The 14,006-nt window shown below is 42.2% G+C and overlaps 1 protein-coding gene across 1 annotated transcript in view; it reads left to right on the top strand.

The window, feature by feature from the left end:
* The window catches only part of Trpc7 (transient receptor potential cation channel subfamily C member 7), a 157,324-nt gene extending 144,160 nt beyond the window's left edge, over window positions 1-13,164 (top strand). The window contains exons 11-12 of the mRNA XM_003473173.5: window positions 9,804-9,879; window positions 12,339-13,164. Of these exons, the coding sequence (XP_003473221.2) occupies window positions 9,804-9,879; window positions 12,339-12,508 (246 nt within the window). The 3' untranslated portion in view covers window positions 12,509-13,164. The remainder of the gene's footprint in view (window positions 1-9,803; window positions 9,880-12,338) is intronic.
* Window positions 13,165-14,006: the final 842 nt, after the last annotated feature.

Raw genomic sequence — 14,006 nt, 5'->3', positions numbered from 1 at the left:
TCTGCAGGATCTGTTGTGATTTTTACCCTTTTCATTCCTGATTACATGAATTTGAGTCTTTCTTTCCTTTTCTGATAAGTTTAGCTAATGATTTGTCAATTTTATTTAATCTTTCAACAAACCAACTCTTGGAGTCATTGATTATATTGTTCTTTTAGTCTCCATTGCATTAATTTCTGCTCTGACATTTATAATTTTCTCCCTTGTATAATTTTCTTTGGCCTTGACTTGCTCTTCTTTTTCTAAAAGCTTGAAGTTCAATATTAGCTTGTTTACTTGACCTTGCTGTGTTTATCTGATGTGGGTGTTTACCACTTACAAATTTCCCTTGTAGACTGCTTTCATTGTGTCCAAATATTCTGGTATGATTTACTGATATTATCATTTAATTGTAGGAACTCCCTAATTTCTTCTTTATCTGTGAACCATTGGTTGTTCAGGAGGGCATTATTTATCTTTTATGTGTTTATGAAGTTATTGTGATTTCTTTTTGCATTGATTTCAAATTTCATTGCACTATGACCTGATAATGTGTATGGGATAATTTCAGTTTCTTTTCATTTACTGAAGCATGTCCCATGCACTAATATGTGATCTATTTTGGAGAATGTCCCATGTGAAGCTGAGAAGAATGTGTTTTCTGACGTTCTCAAGTGTAACACTATAGACATTTACTAGGTTCAAAAGTTTGGTTCAATTCTGCTATTTCATTGTTGATTTTTTTATTCAGTTGATTTGTCTATTTGTGATAGTGGGACAGATGTCACCCATTACAATTGTATTAGTGCTTACTTGATTTTTTATATGTTAGTATTGGTTATATATAATTGGGTGCCCTGGTATTTTGTGCATATATATTTATGATTGTTATTGCTTCCCCTTGGATTTTTCCCTTTACAAGAGTGTAGTGACCTTCTCTGTTTCCGTTAATGTCTGGACTTGAAATTCACTTTGTCTGCAAATAGAATAGCTACTTCTGCTTCCTTCCAGGTTTTTATTTTGCATTTTTTCCAACCTTTCACCTTCAGCTTATGCATTTCTTTTTTAATTAAATGTTTTTCTTGAATGTAGCATATTGTTGGATCTTGCTTGTTGATCATTCTGCTAGTCTATTTCTTTTCATTGGTGAATTGAGACCATTAATATTGATGGTTATAATTGATATGTATTGACTTATCCTTGCCATGTTATTTTCCTGTTGTTGGTTCCCTTTTTCCCTCTCTGTTTAACTGTTTTCCTTGCCTACTGGAATCATTCTGTTGAAGTTCATGGAGTTGTAGTCCTTGTTATCTCTTTCTAGAATGTCCTTCAGAACATTCTGAAGTGCTGATTTGGTGCTCATGAATTTCCTCAAATGTTGTCATGTCTTATTTCTCCCATCAATTTTGAAAGATAGTTTTGCAGGGTACATCAGTCTGGTTTGGAGACTGTTTTCTTTTGGGCTTGAAATACTTCATTCCAAGCTCTCCTTGATTTGAGACTTTGTGTAGAGAAGTCTGCTGTGATTCTGACGGGTTATTTTTTCTCTACTCATTTTTAATAACCCATTCAATGTGTTCTTGTGTTGAGTTTTTGGAATCTTGACTATTACATGCTTTCATGTAGACTCTTTTTTAATCACGACTAACTGGAATTCTATATGCCTCATTTATCTGTATGTCAAATTCTTTTTCTGTGTTTGGGAAATTTTCTACCATTACTTCTTTGAACAGACTATAATGTCATTTGTGTGATCTCCTGCTATTTCCCTGATTCTAATCAGTCTTATGCTAGTCTCCTTTTCATCAGCTAGTAGCTGTTGTATTGATTTTTGATGGTGCTTTGCTATCTTTAAGAAATCATTCTTTTCATGGTCAGTAACCATAATTTTTCTTCTATATCTGCTATTCTATGCTCACATTGACTCATTCTGCTGTGTATACTTTCAATAGAATTTTTAATCTCTTGGATAGCTGTTTGAATCTGTTTCATGAATTCCATTTCTTTCCTATATTTGGCGTTCATGATTTCCATCATTCTCTTAAGCTCATCTGTTTCTGTATCTGTGTCTGATCTACAGTCACTAAGCATGACTTTCATTATGGTGACTATCTCTGTAGTTAACGAGAAATTGTTTCTGGTTTGATTTTTTCTACAGTTTCTTTCATCTGCTTTGTTACTTCTGCTGTTACCACTTCAGAGAGTCCAGGTGGGTGGTTTTTTAGTTGTTTCACCTCATTGCCCACTGGATTTGCCTATAGTGAGCTGGAAGTCTATAGTTGCATCTTGCTTAAGTATCTTCTCATTTTCTTTATTTTTTCTCTCTCTTTTTTTTTTTTTTTTTTTTTTTTGTCTAATTCCTGGGGATGCTTGTAAATTATCTGTGGTGAGTAACTTTATTGTTAGTATTTAGAGGCCTTAGCAAATGACTACTTCTCAGAGATGTTTTTTAGCTATAGTTGGCTTTTGAGTTTTGAGTCTGTTGCAAGATCTTGCCTCTTCATTTATTGTGGATGAGAAGTTCCTGCCTACTTGGCCCAGTCCCTGGTTCTTTGGCACTGGCCTTCAATATTGTTCATACCCTTAGGCAATCTCAGTCTTGGTTTTACACCAGGAAGAACATACAACAATTATGTCACCTTGACAAATGTAGAGCAATTAACAATTCCAGTAGTATCAAAATGACAAACTGAGGTAGCTATTAATTTTCCACCTTTAACCAAATGAACTCTATTTGTCATTTTATAACAAAATCTAAAACAAACTAGAAAATTGTATATAGAAAATAACCTCAGTATGGTGATTTTACCCCCTGGAAAGAAAATTTCAAAGTGCTTAGGGGGAAAAATAGAGAAATAAAAGAAAAGGAAGAGCAAGACTAGAGGGCAAAAGAAGATTGCACAAATTTCAAAAAATGGTGAAGAAGGGGGAAAGAGAAAAGAAAGAAAGAAAAACAGAACAACAAAAACACTAGCGACTATGCTCACACTCATAACAAGAACTAGTAATGAAGGAAAAAAAACAAGAAAACAAAGAAAGAAAGGAAAGAAAAGTCCACATTACGGTGTATTTCTGCTGTCATTAGTAGCAATGTGGACAGACAGATTCCAATTGGTTCACTGCAGCAAGCCAGCCATAGCTTTATGGCAGGGTAGTAGATAATCCCAGCAAGCCTGCACCTTCAAGTCCAGTGAAGTTCAGGCTGGTTTCTGACTATGAGGCTGGAACCCAATTTGCTCAGCTTGTAACATTCTATGTGCCTCCTGCCAGCTTGAACTCGGTTCCCTGCCAGCTTGAAGTGGACTTTCTGATCTTCTGCTGATTTGAACTTGGAAACTTCACTCTGGCATTGGGAGCCACTAGATAGATCCAGCCTGCAGCTGTTCTGAGTTCCAAGCTTAGTTGTCCCCTCTCCAGCCAGCTGCACTATCCTGGGGGCATCTGAACCTGAATAACTCACCAGCCACTGCAGTTCACTGTGTCTACTGCTGTTTCACTAGTGTGTTTCTCTATGGAGGCCTCTAAGGTCTCCAGTAGTTACCATGCATCTGTAGGTTTGAGCCACTCTTCCTACACAGCAAGTTCAGGATCAGGAAGAAAGCACCACTGGCCACCTCCTTCTTCATTGCTCTCTCTCTGTCTCTCTGTCTCTGTCTCTCTTCTCTCTCTCTCTCTCTCTCTCTCTCTCTCTCTTTCTCTCTCTCTCTCTCTCTCTTTCTCCTCTGCTGTGTTCTTCCTTCTGGCTTCAGTTCTCACTTAAGATCCTTCCTGAGCCACAGGAACCCACTTCCATCCTTCTTCTCTGCCTCATGTTGCTGTATTTCAGCATCTGGACGTCAAATCTCAGAGACTCTTTCTCTGCTGCTCACCATTCTGCCATCTTCCCTTGTATTTATGTCTTAATGAGAGTAAACAGAATACTAGTGAGGAAGATGGAACAGTCATTCTGGTACAAGAATTAGTAGTTTTCACCTGGAGCATGACTAGGGCAATAGAGAAAGTTAGATTCAGTATATGTTCTTGGCATATTGTCAGTGAGATCTGGTGCTGAGATTATTCTTAGGGGATGGATACCCAGCACCCAGCATGACTCCCAGGTATGTGCCATAAGCAACCAGATATATATTGGGGTCTTCAGTAAGGATGGATCCTTAGACTGTCAGTCTACCACATCTATGATTAGAAAAATTATTAAAAAGGCCTTCTATGCTGGCAATCCTTACATTGTCTTTAAAAATGAAAAACAAGTCTCAGTAAAAACTTGAACCAGCATATGAGCCAATAATAATTGATAACTACCATTTAATGATATAAAAGTGCAGGCCATTCTTTGCCAGCCTTCTACTTCTCTACCATCAACAGTTTGATCCATATCAGATGTAAATTTAAAGCTGTCCTGACTGTTCCTTTGGGTCGAGGTGACTATCTCCTGGTGCCAGCTTCCCACGGGGAGCAATTATAAACTTAGCTTTTTCCTGACACAGGTCTCTAATTGAATCTCTCCATCCATATTTTAGAAGATAGCTGTGCAGTGAGGAACAGTTAATTGTACAATTAAGAAACAGCTCATCCCCCAAAGCACTTACAGTTTTATTAGGTGGCATGGGCTAAAAATCGGCAATAGGATAATCTTGTATTTAATCATGCACAAAATTGGGACTGCCCACCCTTATCTGCCTTGAGTTATTTTACAGGCCAGACCCTTTGATCGGTGGAAGAATTTCTATTTCTCAGTTTCTCAGAGAAAGATGATATGTCACAGAACAGATAGAAAAATCTAATGAGTGAGGGCCTTCTTTCTTTTGATTTTGAGCAGAATCAGCTCCTGAGATAGAGACTGATTATGTGTGTATGTCCTCTACTGAGAATGAATCTTTTCTGAACAGATTGTTTTCAAAATCAGTCTCAGAGCAATCCTGTTTGTCTTCCATCATTGCCAATTGAATCCTTCTTTCTTAAATCTCCCTGAGATTGTCCTACTGTGATTACAAAGATTGCTTAGTTTGCAGCTTCAAGCTATTGGTGACCTTGGAAAACACAAAGCGACCTTTACTCACCTTGTATTTTGTGACTACAAGGAGAAAATCCTTGGGATACTTATTCAAATAGTTGTCACAAAAAAGAAGTGAAAAATCTAGTTAATAGACATCAGAGGGAAAGGCCTGAGAGAACAGTAGGACTAGGAGCTGGAGCACCCTCTACCTACTTGCACGTGGGCACTTTGTTTCACCCTGTTAGGCTGCATCTGGGCATCTTCCTAAGCAATCTCCATCTGCTGGCTGTAGGAGGAAACCTTGTAAGGGTCCCACAAGTCACTTGTGAGCAGGAAAGACACAAACTGGGTATAGTCTCACCATGCTCCTTTTACCCCATCTGCCAGCCAAGGGAACAGAGGCCCTGTGTCTTGGTTCACACAGCTTATATGTGTCTGATTCTTTCACCACATCATGTTGCCCAGGCCCCCTTCTGTCATCCATCTTCGTAGTGCTGCTTCCTACCCTTCCTTAGAACCTTCCTTGCCTGGGTTCCACGATCACTCGGGTAGGTCTGTCTGAGCCTTCCGAGCCTGAGGCAACCACAATGATCAGGAGGAGGCGTTGGTATCCCTTAGTTTTTAGCAGGAGCAGCAGCAGCAGAAACTGAGGAACAGACACAGACAAGAATCTAACAATGTGCATCTGGTTCCTAGGCCACTTGGGGACCTTCCACATTGCTTCCATCCCATAACGGTTCCCAGATGTGCAAAGCACATGAGAGCCCAGTTCACTCTCTTTCCCCTCCTCTCCAGGATATCCCCAGAACTGCCATCTCAATGAGTCCATGGGCCTCACACACTATCGTGGATCCAAATAAATCCTGTAGCATTCCCAAGAAGACCCAACAGTCTTTCAGACACATTTAGTTAGTAAACTTGCTTCATTTCTGTCTCTTCAGTTGATCTTTGTGATGGAAGGTGTGTTGAGAATTTATTTTAAGCCTGTCAATCCTTCAATTTTGTGGCCCCCTGTGTTGTGAAGAAAGACAGTGTGGCAGACTAGACTCAGGGGTTCTCTGGACTCTCTGTTTTGCTTAGGCTCCCAAGAGTCTCAGTTGTTACATTCCACAAACACTAGTTTCTTGCTTTTGTAGCATCTCTTTCCAATCTGGGCTCTGTGACATGAGACCAAACAATGGAATAAAATCACAGTATTGGCAAGATGGTCAAAATGCACCTCCTCTCAAACCTACCTTGTGGCTTTGTGTCAAATTGGGGAGAAAAGTATGTTACAGACTCCATATACCTAATCTCTGAGAGGTACATTTCTTCACTGACAAAAAAATAAAGCCACATCTCAAACTGTAGAATCCAGACAAATCCTATTATTCAAATCGCAATCTTTATGATGCTGTCTTCTCCAAATCCAGTAGAGAGTCCTCCTTTTTCCCTTTTAGATGTTAGCTGTAGAGATCAAAGTTAATAGAACAGAATATTTGTCAGTGCTTATTTCCTCTATTCTGGTGTATCCAAAAAACCCTAATCTCAAAAATGACTTGTCCTGGGATTCATTTTTTCCACTCTCTTCCAAACCTTCCTCAATTTCTGTCTTCCTAGGTAGCAACAATGCTTCCCTCTGGATTCTACTTTGTTGAGGGTCTTCAACATACAGTATGTGTTCTCTTCCTTGTTTGTGTTTTAGCCATCTGGCTGCACAGGGAGCCTGTCTTTCCCTCGGAAGGATACTCTGTCTTCCCCTCCACTAGAAGTAGCCGGAGGCCACCTGGTTCCTGGAGTCTGGACTGGAGAAGCGATTGCCTTCCTCCCCGGATGTAGGCACCTGTGAGGCGACAATTTCTACCCATTGTGCATTTCTGCTTGTGTCTCCTTTTGCCTGGATAATGTTTCTAAATAGACTCATCCCCAGCGCTTGCTTGGGGAAAGAGGCAGAGGCATATTAATTTGTTCAAAGTTCATCTTCATAACTTGAAAGTACCCTATGAAAGAAACCAAAGAGATACCCCAAACTTATCACAGCAGAACACACTTTTCCTCCCATAGTGAAGAAGAGAAGTTTTTGATGTCCACAGACATCTGGCACCCATGTTAAATAGAACTTTTGGGATTTTCCAAGCATTGTACACTTTCTAGTGGTAATGCTAGCATCTTGCTTTTGCAGATTCCATGTTGCCTAATAGAAGGTAAACTGGGTCCCCACGAGGACATGAAGTCTCTGAGGACAGCAAGTGATCACAATGCTCCTTCAGAAGGTCCCTGCCACTAGCAATAATTTGGGGTTAAGAAAAAAGGTCAAACATTGCTTCATGTCTACAGTGCTTATCTCAATCTATGTCTACCTGAAGCCTCTATAATTCTAATTCACACTGAGGTTTTAAAAGCAAACCTTTACTTTTCTAGTCTTTGGATACCAGGTCTGCAAGAAAACCCACTCAGCTCAGGCATGCCAGTACTCAATAGGGGGCCAGCAGCACTCGTGGTAATGCCCTGTCATCGATCCTCTTTCCCAAGGAGTAACCACTGCATGAAGTTACCCATCCCCTGAAATCTAGTGAGGCTTCCTCTTCATAAAATGTCCTGGCATGTAGAAATAGCCCAAACTCTACCTGACTAATGAGACCTAGATGATGAGTAATGAACCTCAGTCCTTCAACCAGATTAATTTTAATCCTTTTCTGAAGTTCAGACAAACCACTGCTTTCATTTTCATTTTGGTCAAATCCTACAGCTACAAGCTTTCCATCTATGTGACCTTGGAGAGGCCACGTTGCTCTTTGAGGCTTTTTGGGTGTCTTCGTCTACTCTAAGTGGAAATAATAACTATCATCTCATTGAGTTCCTGGGAAGATTCAGATCACTGTTATGAATGAGTCTAACATGATCCTACATTTAGGAAGCACTGAGTATGTTTGTTTCTCTGTTTCAGCTTGTCTCCCTTCCTCCTCAGGGCTTCTTTGCACAGAAGGAGGCTGTGAGTGGGACCCCATATATTCACAACGAAAGGTGTTTGCAGGACATATTTTGTAATAATGATAAACACAGCCCATAGGTTATTTTAAAATAGTCATTTTAATCATGTTTCACTGAACAGAAAGGGCTGAAACTGACTGGTGCTGTACCCATGAAAGGCTCTCATTCAATGCCACTCCACTTCCAGGTTCTGGCTGGTCATTTCCATCATAAACAGTAAGGCTATTAATTAGTAGATGGGCCCAGAAACTTAATTTGAGGTTTGTCTTGATAAGGTAGCAAACTGTAAGTCCCTTTAACTTGTATCAGCCTGAAAATGTACAGTAGAAGACTATTTCTGAACTTTTTCAATCAGAATGATAGCTATTTAAGTGTCTGCAGGATTTTTTCCCATGAGATCTAGATGAGGACTGTGATTTTGTTCTTTTTCTTAGTCAAGAGGAAGCATCATCCCTGAGTCTTATAACTTAGATAATTTGTTATCCTGACTAGAAGAATGTCCCTGAGAAATCAAACTCTGTAATTCAGTCACCGATATGATTAGAATGCAGGCTCTCTGGGGTAGAGTAGCAGGAAGACAAATTGCTTATCAGCTGTTCCCACCACCTAAGCCATGGGGCCAGCTGGTTCAGGCAGTCAGGGCAGGCTGCCCTGAGTGAGTGCAGGAGGATGCCCAAGAAGCCTGGGAATCTCAGTCCGGAGTGACCTCATTAGCAAGGTCTTCACTATTAAAGTAATGGAGGAAACCATCACTTGGTGATTAAAATGAATTGACTCTTCCAGCTCTTTGCACCCACTTTTATCCCCTTTAACTTACAGGAAGCTTGTGCAGAGCCTGTATAGTCAGAGAGAAGCTAGCAACCTGCAGGGAAACAGTTCAAATCCCTGGATTGGGAGGGGGTTTCTTCCATATAGCAAATGCTTTCTCCATCCTCTTGCCTAGGCGTAAGCAGATATCACAGAATGGAAGGACCAAGAAGCAGGGAAATCCCTCCCACCTCTCCATGCTGCTCATCTCTTGCAAAAGTCAAAAGTCTCAGACTACAGAATATTTTTAAATTCTGTGATTTCACAGGAACCCTGGAATGACTAGCTGGCAAAATCCAAAGTTCATCTCCTGCAGTCTTTCTTGCACTTGCCTCTATTCTTGGTGTCTCTTAAGTGTTTGTTCATGCTTCCTTTACTTAAAGATTACAGAACCTGCATAATTATGATACCGGAGAGCCAAATCCCTCTCATCCAGCATGGCTGACAACACAGGGTCAGGCTTTGGGGCTGTGAGAGAAGTTATCTCTCCACGAAACCTATAGAGGCCCAGCTATAACTGTTGCTGATTCTGGCTAGAATCTTCCAGCGTGCAATGGCCCTGTCCTCCAAGTCTGGCCCTGACTTCTACACCAAAATGAGTCTCCTGTGATGAATGGCACACTTCTTATTATCACCTGCCAGGGATGCAGTTACACTTGGGCTGGCCTGCTAAGGCACCCCAGGATTCTCGTCTTGAAACAGAACTGATATCCAGGAAAGAGGATGTGACCGGTCAAGGCAGAATCAGCCTAGGACCCTTTAGCAGTGCTAGACAACCAAGTTGAGTCTCTCCTTGGCTCAGCCTCCTGCCACTGATGAGTATTCTGTTCTTATATCCCAGGGTCAGGTGGACACTGAATCCTGGGAGACAAGGAAGTTAAACAAAGTGACTGACCAGGCTTCCCCACTGCACGGGGTTCCCCTCCAGAGTGAGGTGCCAGGTGTGGGAGCCCTACTGACTCTTGGGTTGCTATGTGGGGAGAAGGCCCTGTGCCACCCTATGTGGTGCTGGATCAGGTGTGTTTTAGCCCTTCCTTGCTTTCTCTCATTTCAGAAAATCATGAAACGGCTCATAAAAAGATACGTGTTGAAAGCCCAAGTGGACAGAGAAAATGATGAAGTCAACGAAGGTAAGCCACAAATGAGGGGCTCTAAGACATCACGTTCTGCAGAGCGGAGGCCAGGGATGAATCTCCCAATGCTGGGGTGTGTGGCTGGGGTGCTGGGTTCCTGTCTGGTGGCTCTTGAGGAAGACCAGTTCCCTCACTTGTCCACTATAGTCATGACACATTTCTATGGGGAGGAAGCACCCAAGTTTCCACTTCTTTGCCAACGTGGCTGTGGCTGCTGTGAGCCCAAAGCCAGGGCACAGACTGCAGCACTTGTATGTATATGGCTCTGTCTGTCAGTCAGCCCAGAGCCCGCATCATGTCACCCTCTGCCTCTCTGCCTGGCATCTGTCATCCCATGTCTCTACCCCAGTTTTCAGCTTCCCCCTTCAGTTTTAAGAAGGGTGTGATTAGACTGGCTCCACCTGAGTAGTCAAGCAACCTTTATTCTGCTTACAGTTTTATTTCCCGTTTGTATTTAGCGTACCATCTTCTCAGGTAAAACGCCAGAGATTAGGCCAGAGACATCAGGGATGAGAGAAACACTTCTGTCCCTTCCACAGCGATGGCTGCCTTGAGTCAACCTCAGGCCCCCTGAGTTCAGGATGGTCCGGAGTCCCGTGGCCACACTTCACTGTGTGGCTGCACACGTACAGGAAGCAGTCTCCACACCATTTTTAGGGTCTGCCATTGACCCAGTGTCAGCCACCCCATCCTGCCTCAGGTTCAGGTTCTCAGTCTTTGATGACCAGTTGTGTTCCTCGAAGTATCCCCTCCACTGGACTAGCTGTTAAAACTGCAGATCCCAAGCCCACCATGACCTAATGAATCAGCATGCCAGGGAGGGGCCTGAGGGTCCACTCTTGGGTGATAGCACCAGGTGACTCATGCCCACCAAAGTTTTCCAGCTACATTGTTCACCACTGGAGTTATTTTCCAGTCTATTTTTTTATTTTAAAGAGAAAATAAACAGAAAAGAAAAACAAAAGGAGACAATTATAAGAATAACAAAGAACCCAAAACAATAACAATATATGCTTTTAAAATAAGATGATAAGAACTTAACAATGGTTGCATACTTTTATCTTTAAAAGAGTTGCTTAGATTATCAGATATAGATAAGCAAAATGATCAAATGGTATATGAATATTAACTATTCTTTACCAAGAATAGAATTAGCAGTGTAATCATCTGAGCTATCTCATGTGTATATATATGTGAATTTATATCTTTTCCTTCTTTCTTTTCTCCTTTCCCCTATTTTCCAGTCTATTTTAAGCAAGTACTCTTAAGTCAAAAGCAAATGACCTTGTAGTAGGTCATTAATCTTTATGGCACACCTAGGATAAACACCTAGTACCTAGAAACAGCCCCCTCTGTGACAGGAGAACCTAAGTCTTTCCCTTGACTGAGCCATGGGGGCTACCAGGTCACTCCAGGACCACCTAGGTTACAGGCTCAACCTCAACAGTGACCAAACTGACTCCTTAGCCAACACTGCCTTGGGATTGGGTAGCAGCCCTTCAAAACCCCCACATATGCCTATAGATCTCAAATACAAAACCTCCAGATGTCCTGCCTGCCTCCTCCACAGTGCATAACTGTGGCTGACCTCAGTGCATTTGACAGAGAAGGGATACCCCACTGTCATGAAACTTAAACACGGCTCTACGGTCCCATGAATTGGGACCAGTGAAGCACTGGACAAAAATACACAGGACGTGAGTGCATTTCACAAAATGGGTCAAACCATGCATTTAATGAGATCACTGCATTTTATTTCTGTAAAGCATACCCGGAAATAGATATGAATAAATAGTATTTCTAAACCAATACGCTCTACCTGAGTCAAGTTCTGTATCTCTGGAATCAGGAAAGAACCTTCTGACTCTGGTGAATAAAAAGATTCCTGTAGCCCAGATTCATTGGACTTCATGGCTCACTATGAAATTTTAAAAAGTGAAAGGGCCCCTGGTGGTCCCTGGTTATAAGCACCTATGGTATCAGGTGGCAATGAGGTTTGTAACAGGGAAGTTGCTTCCTGAGCTAGAGAAGCTGGAGTGGGAAGCTGGCTAGACAGTTTCCTGAAAACATCAGTGCACTGAGCCATTCTCTTGGGCACTTGGAGTTTCTCTTCTCTGCAAGTATCAACACAATAAAACATTAAGTGTCATGAAAATAAATGTTCCAATTAATGAGGGTGTTGCTTAGTCTTCAAATCTGCCCTTAATGGTTCCCAAACCAACATTTTAACTATCATAATATAAAGTAGGTACTAGACACAATTCACAGCTCAGATCTCTACTCCTGCTTCCAGCTATAAAGAGAGAGGGTTTTGAATGGATGTGTTCTTTGGTGGTAGAAAGCTGGGTGGTACCCACCACCTCAACTGTGCCCCTGTGGGCTGGACTTGCTACATGGAGGATGAGCAACTTCCTTCTCCTCAGTCACACTCAGCAAACTCTCATCTGTCCTTGCAGGGGAGCTGAAGGAAATTAAGCAAGATATCTCCAGCCTGCGCTATGAGCTTCTTGAGGAGAAGTCCCAAGCTACAGGTGAACTGGCAGACCTGATCCAACAGCTCAGTGAGAAATTTGGAAAGAACTTAAACAAAGACCACTTGAGGGTAAATAAGGGCAAAGACATTTAGCAGCCCAGTGGGCATCTGTGACTTCTACCAGCATTCCCAGGTCAGGCTGGATGTCCTGGCCCTCACTGCTGCCTAGTGGAGAAGGGCCCCGCCCACTCCTCTAGAACACAAGGAGACCCACTGGCTCAGTCTGGAGCATATCACTGACTCTCCAGCCCAGGAGCCTGCCTGGACCCAGAATTGTTGTGAAACTGAGTTGGTGGGTGAGAGGAAGGTAGGAAGTGACTACTGAAACCTTCAGTCCAACCTCAGTGTAATCCGTCCCTGTGGCCAGAGCAGGAAAAGGCCATCTTGGATGCATTTGTATGTCCTCCACTGCACATGGGACCACAGCTCAGGCTTTGTCCTGGGAAGTTGAACCTCCTCATCCCTCCAAAGCTTTCTCACTCTCCTCGCCTACCCCCATATCCAACCAGAACCGGGAGGTGACCTGTGATCTATTCTTAAGTGCCAGATGAGAACACAGATAGCCTAATAGCAAAATAGCTCTATTTGTTTATAAAAAAATTTAAAAATCCTAAATCAAAAATTGTACTGTAGGTAGCACTGTTTAGAGAACAAGAAAATCCAAATGATGTATTTTTACCTTTATTAAGATTATCTTGTATTTACTATTTTTACCTAAAATGGAAAGAAATAAAATTACCTCACAAGAGCCTGGGGGATCTCTATGGATGTGCTTCTGGGGGAATCCTGCACCCTGTCTGGAGGTGGACTTGTGAACCCTTGGACAAGGGATGCCTTGGGAAGAGAGGCACCAACCACCGGGGATGCTCACAGCCAAGACTCTATTCCCAGATTGAGTGACCCCAGCCTTATCAAGGGCAGGTAGGAGGCAGAGGGAATGGTGAAGAAGCTGGAAAGCTTTCTCCCAGCCCAGCTTTGGAACTGCTCTCCTCCAGTGCATAGGAGGGAGAGGAAGGTGCCAGGAAGGAGACCCAAAACTCTGGTCTGTAGGAGCCTGTGTGAGTGGGGAGAACAGCCACTAGAGGGCGTGCAGTCCCAAACAATGCCCATTCTGAGCAGCCCACAGAAGATGCCATTGGATTCCAGAAGAGTCCACTGGTCCCAAGAAAGTATTAATAATGTTGTTAGAGACAGGAAACTCTTACTGTGGCTTGAGCACTGTGCTCAGGACTTTGTGTGCATCAGATCCCTGAGTCTTCACAGTAACCTTGTGAGGAGTGGTAGGGTTATCTCAAAGATGCCTTGGAAAGGGAAGAAATAAAATTATACACATATATGTTTATATGTCTTACTCCCTAACCTGTTTGTATTTAAATATGTATAATTATATATGTACAGGTGGTCCCTGACATAAGATGATTTGACTTAATGATTTTTTAACTTTACAATAGTATAAACATGATACTGTTCAACAGAAACCATACTTTTGAATTTTGATCTTTTCCTTGGTGATTGGTATGCAGTGCAACACACTCATGCTGCTGAGTAGTGGCAGATCCCTGGCAGCTGAGCAATCACAAGGGTAAACAAC

This window comes from Cavia porcellus, unplaced genomic scaffold, assembly GCF_034190915.1.
Source record: "Cavia porcellus strain 051 isolate PalLab524CR breed Dunkin Hartley unplaced genomic scaffold, mCavPor4.1 scaffold_19, whole genome shotgun sequence".
Lineage (NCBI taxonomy): Eukaryota > Metazoa > Chordata > Mammalia > Rodentia > Caviidae > Cavia > Cavia porcellus.
The sequence above is the reverse complement of the archived record's forward strand: the minus strand, read 5'-3'. Positions and strand labels throughout refer to the sequence as shown.